Source organism: Herpailurus yagouaroundi, unplaced genomic scaffold, assembly GCF_014898765.1.
Source record: "Herpailurus yagouaroundi ecotype Mexico unplaced genomic scaffold, PumYag 190, whole genome shotgun sequence".
Taxonomy (NCBI): Eukaryota; Metazoa; Chordata; class Mammalia; order Carnivora; family Felidae; genus Herpailurus; species Herpailurus yagouaroundi.
Genome location: NW_024412421.1, coordinates 23,826,348 through 23,838,536, shown reverse-complemented (window position 1 = coordinate 23,838,536; position 12,189 = coordinate 23,826,348). Strand labels below are relative to the sequence as shown.

Sequence of the window (12,189 nt, the reverse complement as noted above, 5' to 3'; positions counted from 1 at the left end):
AGATGCCAGTCACAAAAAGTCAAGTATATATGATTCCACTTATATGAATTGTTTAGAATAGGCAAATCCATAAAGACAGAAAGTAGATTTGTGGATGCCGGGTGCACCAGAAGTGGGAATGGAGAATAACTGCTAATGGATATGGGGTCTCATTTTATAGTGATGAGAACATTCTAAAATTAGACTGTGGTGATGGCTGCATAACTCTCTATATATACTAAAAAGCACGGAATATACTAAAAAGCACTTTTAAAGGGTGAATTTTATGGTATGTGAATTATATCTCAATAAAACTGTTTTTGTTTTTTAAATCTCATGATTCGCCCCAAAATGCTAATTGATTTTAGATTCCCCATCTTGGTTAACAGCATCACCTACTACAAAGTTGGCTAAATTATGTAAAAATGGGACTTTATAATAGTTTAACAGGCTTCCAAATTGCCTAATGATCTTTTTACAAGTTTACATGAAACAGATGTTTTAACAATTGATAGATAATTCCGAGTCTCTTCTTTCTTTGCCTTAGTTCTATTTTATTACAGAGAAAACTCCTGAATCTATACACCACCAGTCTCAGAAGGAAACATTAAATTTTGTTTTGGATAAGTTATTTATACACGAAACAACATTCTGTTTTATTATTAATTTTGGAGTATTTGCTAGACATCCAAAGTGCCTCCAGTCTCTGATCTTCTGAAAGGTGACAAAAAACAGAATGAGAAAGTTCTAATAAGTATTCAGAATGTGTAACAGTTCTAATTAAAAAATTGTTTTACAATCTCAAAAGCCAAGATTCTAAGTGGAAAATTAGGGATAATTTTCATTTCCTCATGTATGTATACTTCCAAATGTTCTATAAAGAAAGTAGATTGTTTTTATAATTTTAAAAAGTTGCTAAAAAAAACAAAACAAAACGATCAAGGGCAACCCTGTAGCAGTGAGTTCTTCTACTGCCCAGAGTATAATCTCTCAATATCATTTTTCATTAATATGAACCAGGAGTCCTTAGAAAAAGTCTATTCCTGGTCTGATTCAGACAATGAAAAGATGAACTTAGGACATCTTGCTGTGCCAGAACTTAATGCGAAATCCAGGGTGTATCAAAAACTGGGGTCATGTTGGAAGGACAAAAGCCAATGTGAAAAGCTCCCACGAGGAAGAAACTGAGCAACAAAAAAACAACCAGTAATGGTCAAAATGAGTCACAACAAATATACACAAGCCCATGAGATCACAATGATACTCAGACAAAAAAATTATTAAAAAAGAAATCATACAGAGTCTGAGTAAGATGGAGAAAGCACACCCCAGCCCTGTCTTTCTCACTAAATACACCTATAAAACCTGGACAGAATGCACAGAGCCGCTATATGAGGACCCCAAAAAGTAAACAGTAGCAGGCAGACTAGGGAAAAAGAACATAATTACAAATACAACCTAAGCAGTAGTAAGTTAAGCAGTAGTGTAGTAAGTTTATCATTTTTCCATCTCTGACATCTCCCAGCTCAGGACTCGAGAAAGCCCAAGATCCAGAAGTAGGCATTGGTGTGGAAAGCTCTGCCTTGAGGAGTGTTAAAAGGGTCTGCGAACACTCAGAGAGAGTGGGAGAAATCCCTCATTTTCCCTTCCCCGACCTTTTCTTCATTTTCTCAAGTCCCAGCCTCGAGGAGTGGCTGCAACAGTGAGGGACACAGGCACCTATAACTTTGAGGTGTGTGAACTTCCTTCTGTGATTGGAAGATCTGCAGTCCCAAAACAGCGGACGGAAAACCTGTTGAATTTTTGGTCTCATTGGGGGCCAGGCCGTGTGGATGCAGTTGTAGGAAATGCCCAAGAGGGCAGGTTAAATAAAGTCCCAGGAAATCACAAAGAGATTGGAGCTCTGGAAAATGACCCCATAAAGTTCCCTATGAACCCCTGGGCTCACCCTTGAGGTATACAAATGGGGATGTGTTCCCAAGCAGCATGCCAAAAATGAAACTTCAAAGGAGGGATAGAGAGCCAAAGGGAGAGAAGAGTGCAATGCTAAAAAATTATTTGAAGAAATAGGGGAAAACTCCCCAAGTGAAATACAAACTTATAGATTCAAGAAGTCTAGTGAACCCCAAACCCAAAGTCATTCAAGCCCAGACACTACATCGTCAAACTGCTGAAAATTAAAGACAAAGAAAAAGTCTTGAGAGAAGTCAGAGAAAATGGAAGCACTATTTATATGGGAACAATTCAAATGACTGCATGAAGGATTGCAGGAGGTCCCTGTGCTATCCCTCCAAATGCTCTGAAAATCTAAAGTTAGCTCCAAATAAAAAGTTAAATAAACACTGGTTAAGAGGTTGGGAGGTAAAAATAAAATATTTACTTACATTTAAAGAACAAAATAGGAAAGCTCAGAACAAATTTCAAACTTGCAATAGGCTCCCATACAACACAGAAAACTACTTGAAGTACTCCACTAGAAAACTTGGCAAAGCAGTGGTGGCTAAAGCAATTCCACCCTTGGGTTTCATGACCCCCAACAAATCCTCTTACATCTTCAGACCTTAGTTTCCTAAGATTAAGACGAAGGAGTTGAATGAGATGACTCCTAATCCTTCCCATGTCTCATTTTATGGATTCCTCATACTCCTCTAAACTCTCTCTCCAAAAACTAAATGGTGGAGTATCTTAGAAGTTAAAAGGGTGAGATTTAGAAGCAAACAGATTTATCTGCTTCCTGGCTCTTCTATTTGGGGCAAGTTACAGCCTCTCTGGAATAGTAACATCTCCATATGGGACTATAAGGATTACACGAAGCAAGGAAACAGAGCGCTCAGCACTTGATAAAGCATTCAGCATAGAGGAGGGGAATTAAACAAATGCTAGTTATTATAATGAAAGTTTTGCCTGCCTTAAGCCTCCTTCTCTTCCTACATACAAGGATTCTTTTCAAGATAACTTAATCTTCTGGGACACCTGGGTGGCTCAGTCAGTTAAGCACTTGACTCTTGATTTCAGCTCAGGACATCATCTCACAGTTCATGAGTTCGTGCCCCACATGAGGCTCTGCACTGTCACTGTGGAGCCTCCTTGGGTATTTCTCTCTCTCTCTCTCTCTCTCTCTCTCTCTCTCTGCCCCTCCCCTGCTCAAAGGTGCTCTCTCTCTCAAAATAAATAAATAAACTTAAAAAAAAAAAAAAGGGTATCTTAACAACTTACACAGCTTTAACATCCCCATGTACCTGACTCTCAGATCTGTACTTCCTACGCTCTGGTTCCACATTTCCAACTACCTGCCAGACACCTCCAACAGGATACTCGTCACCACTTAAAATGAAATATTCCTAAAACCAAGTCATCACCATCCCCAAGAACAACTCCTTTTCATAAATCAAGTCCTGATATTCTCCTGAAGTAAGCCAGGCTCAAAAACTCAGTTTCAGCTCCAACTCTTAGGTTCCCTTCCTCAACTCCCCTTTTTTTTTTTTTTTTTTTTTAACGTTTTATTTATTTTTGAGACAGAGAGAGACAGAGCATGAACGGGGGAGGGGCAGAGAGAGAGGGAGACACAGAATCAGAAACAGGCTCCAGGCTCTGAGCCATCAGCCCAGAGCCCGACGCGGGGCTCGAACTCACGGACCGCGAGATCGTGACCTGGCTAAAGTCGGAAGCTTAACCGACTGAGCCACCCAGGCGCCCCTCAACTCCCCTTTGTAATCAGCCACCAACTCTTACTGATTATCCCTTCAAAAAGTCTCTCACAGGAACAATTCCTTCCCATTCCCCATTTCAGACCCCTATTAATTCACATCTGAATTACTGTCCACACTGGTGCCAGCTTCACCTTCTCTGGCTCACTTGGATGCTCTCACTTCCTGCTATCATCTGCCAAACAAAGACTAAGCTCCTGATACTGAACTCAATGCCCAGAACAATCTGGACTCAAATTATCTGTGATTCACAGAACATACACTGAAGTGTCTAATCTCCCATCCCAGGTCCTCCTTTTCCTTTCAGCTTAATGAAATTCTGTCAATTTTTAAAAAACCAACTCAAATACTACTTCTTCATAAAGGCTTCCCTGATTCAAGAGATCTCCCTTTTTCAGAGAATAGTGGTAAGATAGCTTCCCTATCAGCTATCAAAATATATCATAGAGATATATTAATTAAAATAATTTTTGGTATTAGCACAGTACAAATTAATCAATCTAATAGGATAGAGTCTAAAAATAGACCCCTGCCTGTATAGGAACTTAAAAATAATAAAGATAATATTTCAAGTCAGTAGGAAAAGGATGAACTCTTCCATAAATGTTGTTGGGACAAATGGCTACCTACCCATTGAGAAAAAGTAAAGTTACATCCCTATCTTATGCAGATTTTAAAAATATAAAAGTACTGAAAATATAGAATACATTTATGAGCTAGAATAAGGGAGGAATATAAATACATTAAAGAAAAAGACTCAAAAAATCTGACTAAAACTTCTGCAGAATAAAAAACAATAAAACTTAAGGACAAGTTACAGGCTGGAAAAAAGTTTTGCCACAAATACAGTATCCAAATGATGTATACGTAGAATATAAACATCCTTTAGATCAATATGATAAAAAGACAAACACAAATTTGCACAGAAATATCAATGGGTTATTCAAAGAAATCTAAAGAACCAATGAAAATATCAAGCAATATTCAACCACATTAGTAATCAGGGAAAGAAAAATTCAAACAAGGAGACCATCATTTTATCTATCAGATTAGTAAAAATTTTAAATGCTAATAATATTAAAAGGTGATATTGTGGGCAAAGTGGTACTCTGATATACTGACGGGATATACAGTGTTCCGCAATAGTATTATTATTTTAAACGCAAATATCCAATGACCCATTAATTTCATGTTTACAGATCTCCTCTGAAGAAAAGGGCACAAAGAGGCAATTTTATTATAATGCTGTTTGCAATAGTCAAAACTGGAAATACGGTAAGCGTCTATCACCAGCGAAATGGCAACATAAACTACATAAACTATAATACACACATGATATTCAGTGCTATGCAACTTAGAGAAATGTATATAGAAGACAGCTAAAGAGGGGCACCTGGATGGCTCAGTCGGTTAAGCATCCGACTCTTGATTTCAGCTCAGGTCACGATCTCACAGTTTTGGGCGTCTGAGCCTCACGTCGGGCTTTGCATGGATCCTGTGGATCCTGGGATTCTCTCTCTCTCCCTCTCTTCTGCCCCTCCCATGCTCACTCTCTCTCTCTCTCTCTCAAAATAAATAAATAAACTTAAAGAAAAAAAAAAAAGAAGAAGAAGACAGCTAAGGAAAGATCCAAAACATATGGTTGGGTAAAAAACCATGAAGACCAGTATCAAATAATACCGTTTATGTAAACAAAATATATTTCTACAAATACCTATTAGATAAGAATATAAGTTAGAAAACCTTGAATACATATACACCAAGTTGATAGCAGTGGTTATCTATTAAGCAGTCAATTGACCTGGGAGGTGTACAAGAGATTGAAACACTATAGATAATGATTACAAGAGATTGTAACACTTAGATAATCAAACTATATCCACCTTTTACTTGTGCAATTAAATTTTTTACAAAGGAAAAATATATGGACACAATGATTATAAATGTGAAATATGTATATAAAATATGACTAGGAAATGTACCATAATAAATGTAATTGTATAAGGATGATGAAATATTTTTAAATATATTACTCCTATAGTTTAACAACAAAGTTTAAAATATGCAGATTAACATGAGACAGTATTTTTTACAATTTAGGACAAAGAATAATTTTAACAATAATACCTGATATTGGCAAAGGGACAAGGAAATGAGTACTCTCAAACACTACTGATGAAAGCATCCATCAGTATCGCCTGTGCAATTTAGGAATAGTCACAATTTTAAATATATATATGTATTGACTCAAAAATTCTACTTGTAGGAATCATGTCCTCCTTCCCCCACCCTAGAGGTCAGCCACTCTCCTAACTTTTATAATAATAATGTCCTTGCTTTCCTTATATTTCTGCCATTTATGTATGTATCCTATACTAGTTATAGCAGGTTATAAACTACTATAACAAACAGCACATAATGGCTCAAGCACAAGAGAAATTTAACTCTCTGTTAGAGTACACACTGTGGGTTTCCAGGGGTCACCTCTGTCAAGAAACTCAGGCTGAGGGAAGATCTATCACTTTCGACACATGACTTACAATATTACTCTGATGACTGCCATCCCAGCCTATGGGAGAGCAGAAGGACACTGAGAAGCGTGCGTGGGAAGTTTTAGGAATGGTGTGTTGAAGTGGCACAACAATTCCACTCCATACCACTGAAGCAAAGTGTGTCACATGTGCACACCTAGCTGCAAGAAAGGCAGGGAAATGAGGTATAGCTGGGCAGCAATGTGCCCAAATCTAATTCTCTTATTATGGAAGAAAAGAACAGATTTTGATGGACAGACAGTAGTTCTGCCACACATCTCTAAACAACATGGCTCAGTTTTAGCTGTTTTTGAACTTTAAATGAATGGAAACATACCATGTGATTCTTTTGTATCTGGCTTCATTTGTTTGTGCTTATGCTCTTTGGAACAAATGGTCTTAAACAATGTGTGCACAGAATATGGTACAGAAAGAAATGCTCAGGCTGGGACTCATGCTGAGCCACAGAGTCCCCAAACTACCACTTCACTAGCAAATCACATCTTGTAGACTCCCTTTCCTCATACACAGAGTTCATTAACATGCTCTCTTAATTTCTGTGATTGTTCATGCTACCTACTCATCTTTAGTCAATTGTATGATTTCCACAGCTTTTATCATGACTTGCACTGAGCCAGTCATTCCACTAACTCATTTTTCCCCAGAATTCCCTTTCCAGCAAGACTGGTAATGGACATCTGCATAATGGCTGCATAATGGCGAACTGGGTACCTTTTAGACCCGGCAAGCACAGCAACATTAACTGGTTTGAACTTTGGCCCTTATGACCCTGGCCTCATATAACACTGTATTCTAACTAAGCTTACTCCTCAAAGACTCTACACACAAAATATTTAAAGATGACTACTAAGCTATTTGCTTTAAGAGAATATTTCACAGATATCTTTCCTTAACAGTGGTTGTCTCTGGATTCAGGAATGGGAGTAGTTAGAGGAACATGATGAAAGGGAAGCATATTTTTTGTGATGGTTTTAAGATATGTCCACAAATTCTTTGACAGTCCTCACTCCAGAAGTTGGGGCCTAATGTCCCTCTCTATAGGGTGGGCCATATTTGGTGACTCACTTTTACTAAACAGAAGGTGACGGAAATGTCTGTGACTTATGAGGCTGGGTCATAAAAAACACTGAGGCCTCCCTGTGTGTGTGTAGGTGCACGCGTGCGTGTGTATGTGTGTCTGTGTCTGTCCGTCCATCTATCTGGTCTCATCACTGAGGGAAGCTAGCTGCTATGGCATGAAGATACTCAGGCAGCCCTATATAGAGGTCTACAAAGCAAAGAACTGAGATCTCCTGCCAAAAGCTGGTGAGGAACTGAGACCTACCAACAGCCATTTGAATGAGCCAGGCTGGAAGTGATGCTTCAAGCCTCAGTCAAGCTTTTGGATGACTACATCTTTAACCAACAGAGTGACTACAATCTCATGCAACCCCAACCAGAACTAAAGTACTCCTGGATTTCTGACCCACAGAAACTATGTGAGATAATAAATATGTATTCATTTTAAATCATTAAGTTTTTTTTAATAGAACTGGAGAAAGGCATTATTTATTTTATTTTTTAAGTAATCTCTACACCCAACGTGGAGCTTGAACTCATGACTCCAAGATCAAGAGTCACACACACTCTTCTGACTAAGCCAGCCAGGTGCCCCATCCCGTCACTGTTTTTTTGTTTTTGTTTTTGTTTCGTAAGTTTATCTATCTATTTTTGTTCTTTAGTAATCTCTACACTCAATGTGGGGCTTGAATTCACAACTCCAAGATCAAGAGTTCCATGCTTTACTAGGGCACCTGCGTGGCTCAGTCCGTTAAGTGTCCAACTTCAGCTCAGGTCATGATTTCACTGTTCGTGAGTTCAAACCCTGCATTGGGCTTTGTGCTGACAGCTCAGAGTCTGCAGCCTGTTTCAGATTCTGTGTCTCTGGCTCTCTCTGCCCCTCCCCCTCATGTGTTCTCTCCTGTCCATCTCTCTGTCTCTCAGAAATAATAAATGAATAAACTTTAAAAAACAAAACAAAACATTTAAGAGTTACATGCTTTACCGACTGAGCCAGCCAGATGCCTGAGAGGTTACTAAGTTTTGAGGTAAATCATTACATAGACAATAGATAATTAATACACTTACTGATATATATATATATATATATATATTTACTTTTGTATTTTGTGCCATATATATATACTGTCTAATTTCAAATATAGTTAGCTTTAAACACCTCTTTCCCAAACAAAATTTTCTCACTCAAAACATACTAGCTTCTCTAAATTAACAGAGGTCACTTTTGGAAATGTTCTTTGTTAAAGACTCCCCCTCCCCTTAAAAACAGAGTAAGTATGGGGTTGCCTGGGTGGCTCAGTTAGTTGAGTGTCCGACTTCGGCTCAGGTCATGATCTCTCGGTTTGTGGGTTCAGGCCCTGCATCAGGCTCTGTGCTGACAGCTCAGAGCCTGGAGCCTGCTTCCGATTCTTTGTCTCCCTCTCTCTCTGTCCCTCTCCCCCTCACGCTCTTTCTCTTTCTCTCAAAAATAAATAAACGTTAAAAAAATTTTTTTTAAGAAATAAACATTAAAAAAAAAACAGTAAGCACTAAAAACTGGTACTCTTTTGGACTCTACTAAAAATATCCTCTTAAGGGTATATGCAGACCCTGGGCATGCTATAGTTTATCAGGTGGTGGTAGAAAATTAATGTGTGGATGCCAACAGCTATGCAAATGCAATCTCCATGGCTCAGGAGCCCGCTGGCACTTTAAGGCTCAACTTTCACTCCAGAATAAAACATATAATGAAGAATTCACTTTCAACCACAATCACAAAACGAGAATGTTACTGCTCCAAGTTGCTCTTTTTTTTTTTTTTAAGCCAAGTGTTATAGGTTTAAACGGGTTGTGTTCCTCAAATTCACCTTAAAGGATTTTAGTACTTAATTTCAACCTAGCAACTATTTTCCTTCCATGAACTAGCAAAGAAGAGAAATTAATGGAAATAAAATAATACCAACTTTTAAGGAACAACATATCACAAAACAGTGTTGTGATGAAAAATTATACATAAAATCTTTGGTGAAGTGCATTTAATAAAGTTGGTTTGTGACAACTTTATTATCTTACAGGGTGAATCTGAGCCCCACGTTGGAGGCAGAGATCACTTAAAAATAAGTAAATACAACAACAAAAAAAGAAAAAAGTATACAGAAATTTAATCAGTAATTTGAGGAATGAGAGCAAGGGATTTTAGTAAACAATTTTGCCTATAGACACAAATCATTTAGTTATTATTTTAATTGATAAGTGGGTCATATTAATTAAAAATTGTTAGGTGTTAAAAGACTCCGTCACTAGTTGTATGATCTTGAATGAGTAGTTTAACTTCTCTGTCTCAGCTTTCTCATTTGTTAAATAAGATCACAGTTCCTATAGCATAAGGTGTTTCTAATGAGTAAAGTGGGTAATTCACAAGCATAAAAGCACACAGTAAGCACTCAATCAATGGTACTCAGTACCATTAGTATTAGTAGTAGACTATGTATATTTGGAAAGTAATATTCAAAAAGTATTTAATTTTAATAAGTCTAACTTTTTTTTTTTTAATTTTTTTTTCAATGTTTATTTATTTTTGGGACAGAGAGAGACAGAGCATGAACGGGGGAGGGGCAGAGAAGACAGGGAGACACAGAATCGGAAACAGGCTCCAGGCTCTGAACCATCAGCCCAGAGCCTGACGCGGGGCTCGAACTCACGGACCGCGAGATCGTGACCTGGCTGAAGTCGGACGCTTAACCGACTGCGCCACCCAGGCGCCCCAATAAGTCTAACTTTATTACTGAAGTGACTAGGTGAAAAGTTGATGGGGGTGGGGGGGTGGGGGGAATGCACCAAAAGACAAAGTAAAAAATCCTAGATTTCAAGCCCACTCAATTTAACAATATACAGCTTTAACAGATGGAGTTATCAAATGTTAAGTCATATATAATAATGACCATCTAGCTCTCAACATTCTTGAGCTATCCAGAAGTTCATGGTTTTTGTAAGAAACTTGAAAATACAATTGATACTAAAAAGCATGATGTGATGAAGATTCTGCAAAGACATAAAATAATTCTAGTAAGTCAGCAAAAAAACTAGAACAAAAAGAGCAAAAATAAAAAAGGAAAGATATTTTGGCTAATACTTTGAAGTCTTCCCTTAACTACACCCCGCTTTCTTGTTTTTGTTGTTTTTTGTAACCACATTAGTTAATTAGCTTAAACACACCTTTTACAAAAATACTTTTGAAAAGCTGAAGACAAGAGAGGCACAAATGACCAACCTAAAAATAGTTAACACACTCACAAAGCCAATAATAAGTTCTTACCACCATAGGGGCACCTGAGGGTGGCTCAGTCGATTGAGCATCCAACTCTTGATTTCAGTTCAAGTCATGATGTCACGGTTCATGGGTTAGAGCCCCACATCGGCCTCTGCACTGACAGCATGGAGCCTGCTTGGGATTCTCTCCCCACTCTCTCGCTCAAAATAAATAAATAAACATTAAAAAAACACTTCTTACCACCATAAAATCGAAGCATACAGCCAAGGTCAGGATCTGTTGCCTCCTCCTGTATGCGCACAGGGTCGTCAAATCCCAGCCTGGCTAAGTAATCATAAACAATCTGAAGAGGTCGTTCAGTAGGTTCCAGTCTCCTGCTCACACAATTCAAAACAAAAGTATTTAGTAAGAAATAAAAATGCTTCTTTTAATTTTAAAAATCTTTTAATGTTTTAAATTTTGTTTTACTTCTGTATCAAGATTTTCTTTAATATCATATGATACAACTAATCGAAACAAGAGGTGCTCAAAGGTTTTGACTCAGAAGCCTCCTAAGGTCTTGAGAACCCCAAAGAGCTTCTTTTTACATGGGGTATATCTATTGATATTTACTGAATTAGAAGCTGAAGTTAAGAGTTTCTAAATATTTATTCATTTTTAAAAGTAATAAACCCATTATATGATAATGTAAGTAAAATTTCTTTAAAAATATATTTTCCAAAATCAAACAAATTTAGTGATGAGAATGGCAATTTCAATGGACAGCTAGATTCTCAGATCTGCTTCTACATTTAATCTGTTGTAATAACATGCTGTGTAGCCTCTAGAAAACCTCACTATAACTCATGAGAGACTGTGAGTAAAAAAGAATATTATTAACTTATTATGATTTGAAATAGTTGTGACATCATGTACTTCCTCAAAGAGTCTCAGGGACTCCTACAGGGTGCTTTGAGAACCTGTGGCCCAAAAGGTAGTGAAATTATGAGATATAAAAGATCACACTTGGCCATAAGTGATTTCATATAAATTACACACATAGTCAGAGACATAGTCTTTGAGTTCCCTACTATGTCTCAGGTACTATGTATTTCCACTGGCTTCAGAGATGATTTCTTCCACAAGAATTAGAAGTCAACAGCCCAATAATTCCCCAGAAATCATTCTACTATGTGGTCCCAACTGAACGCTAAAGTCAAGTCAGAATGTCTAGTAATTATTTGTGGCCTCTGGTGACACTGCATATTTTAGATCATACAGACCTAAAGCACTTCAAAATATTTAAAAACCAAAAATGTTCAATGTGAATTTTGATAGAAAGGGCTACATCAGTAATAACAACAAGAGAGTCCTTTTACAATTGCTTCATTAGAAAGCAGTTATAGAGGCACCTGTGTGGCTCAGTCAGTTGAGTGTCTGACTCTTGGTTTCAGCTCAGGTCATGATCTCATGGTTTATCAGACTGAGCCCTGTGTCTATCTGGACTCTGTGCTGACTGTGCAGAGCCTGCTTGGGATTCTCTCTCTCTCTCCCTCTGCCCTTCCCCCACTCATGCTCGCACACGCTCTCTCTCTCTCTCTCTCTCAAAATAAATAAATACACTTAGAACTTAGGAAAGAAGGAAGGAAGGAAGGAAGGAAGG

At 37.8% G+C, this 12,189-nt stretch overlaps 1 protein-coding gene across 2 annotated transcripts in view; it reads right to left on the bottom strand.

The window, feature by feature from the left end:
- Nucleotides 1–12,189, bottom strand: part of PHLPP2 (PH domain and leucine rich repeat protein phosphatase 2) — a 78,908-nt gene that overhangs the window by 48,865 nt on the left and 17,854 nt on the right. For both annotated transcript variants that reach the window (XM_040443010.1, XM_040443011.1), the window contains exon 3: nucleotides 10,788–10,921. In XM_040443010.1, coding sequence (XP_040298944.1) covers nucleotides 10,788–10,921 — 134 coding nt within the window. The remainder of the gene's footprint in view (nucleotides 1–10,787; nucleotides 10,922–12,189) is intronic.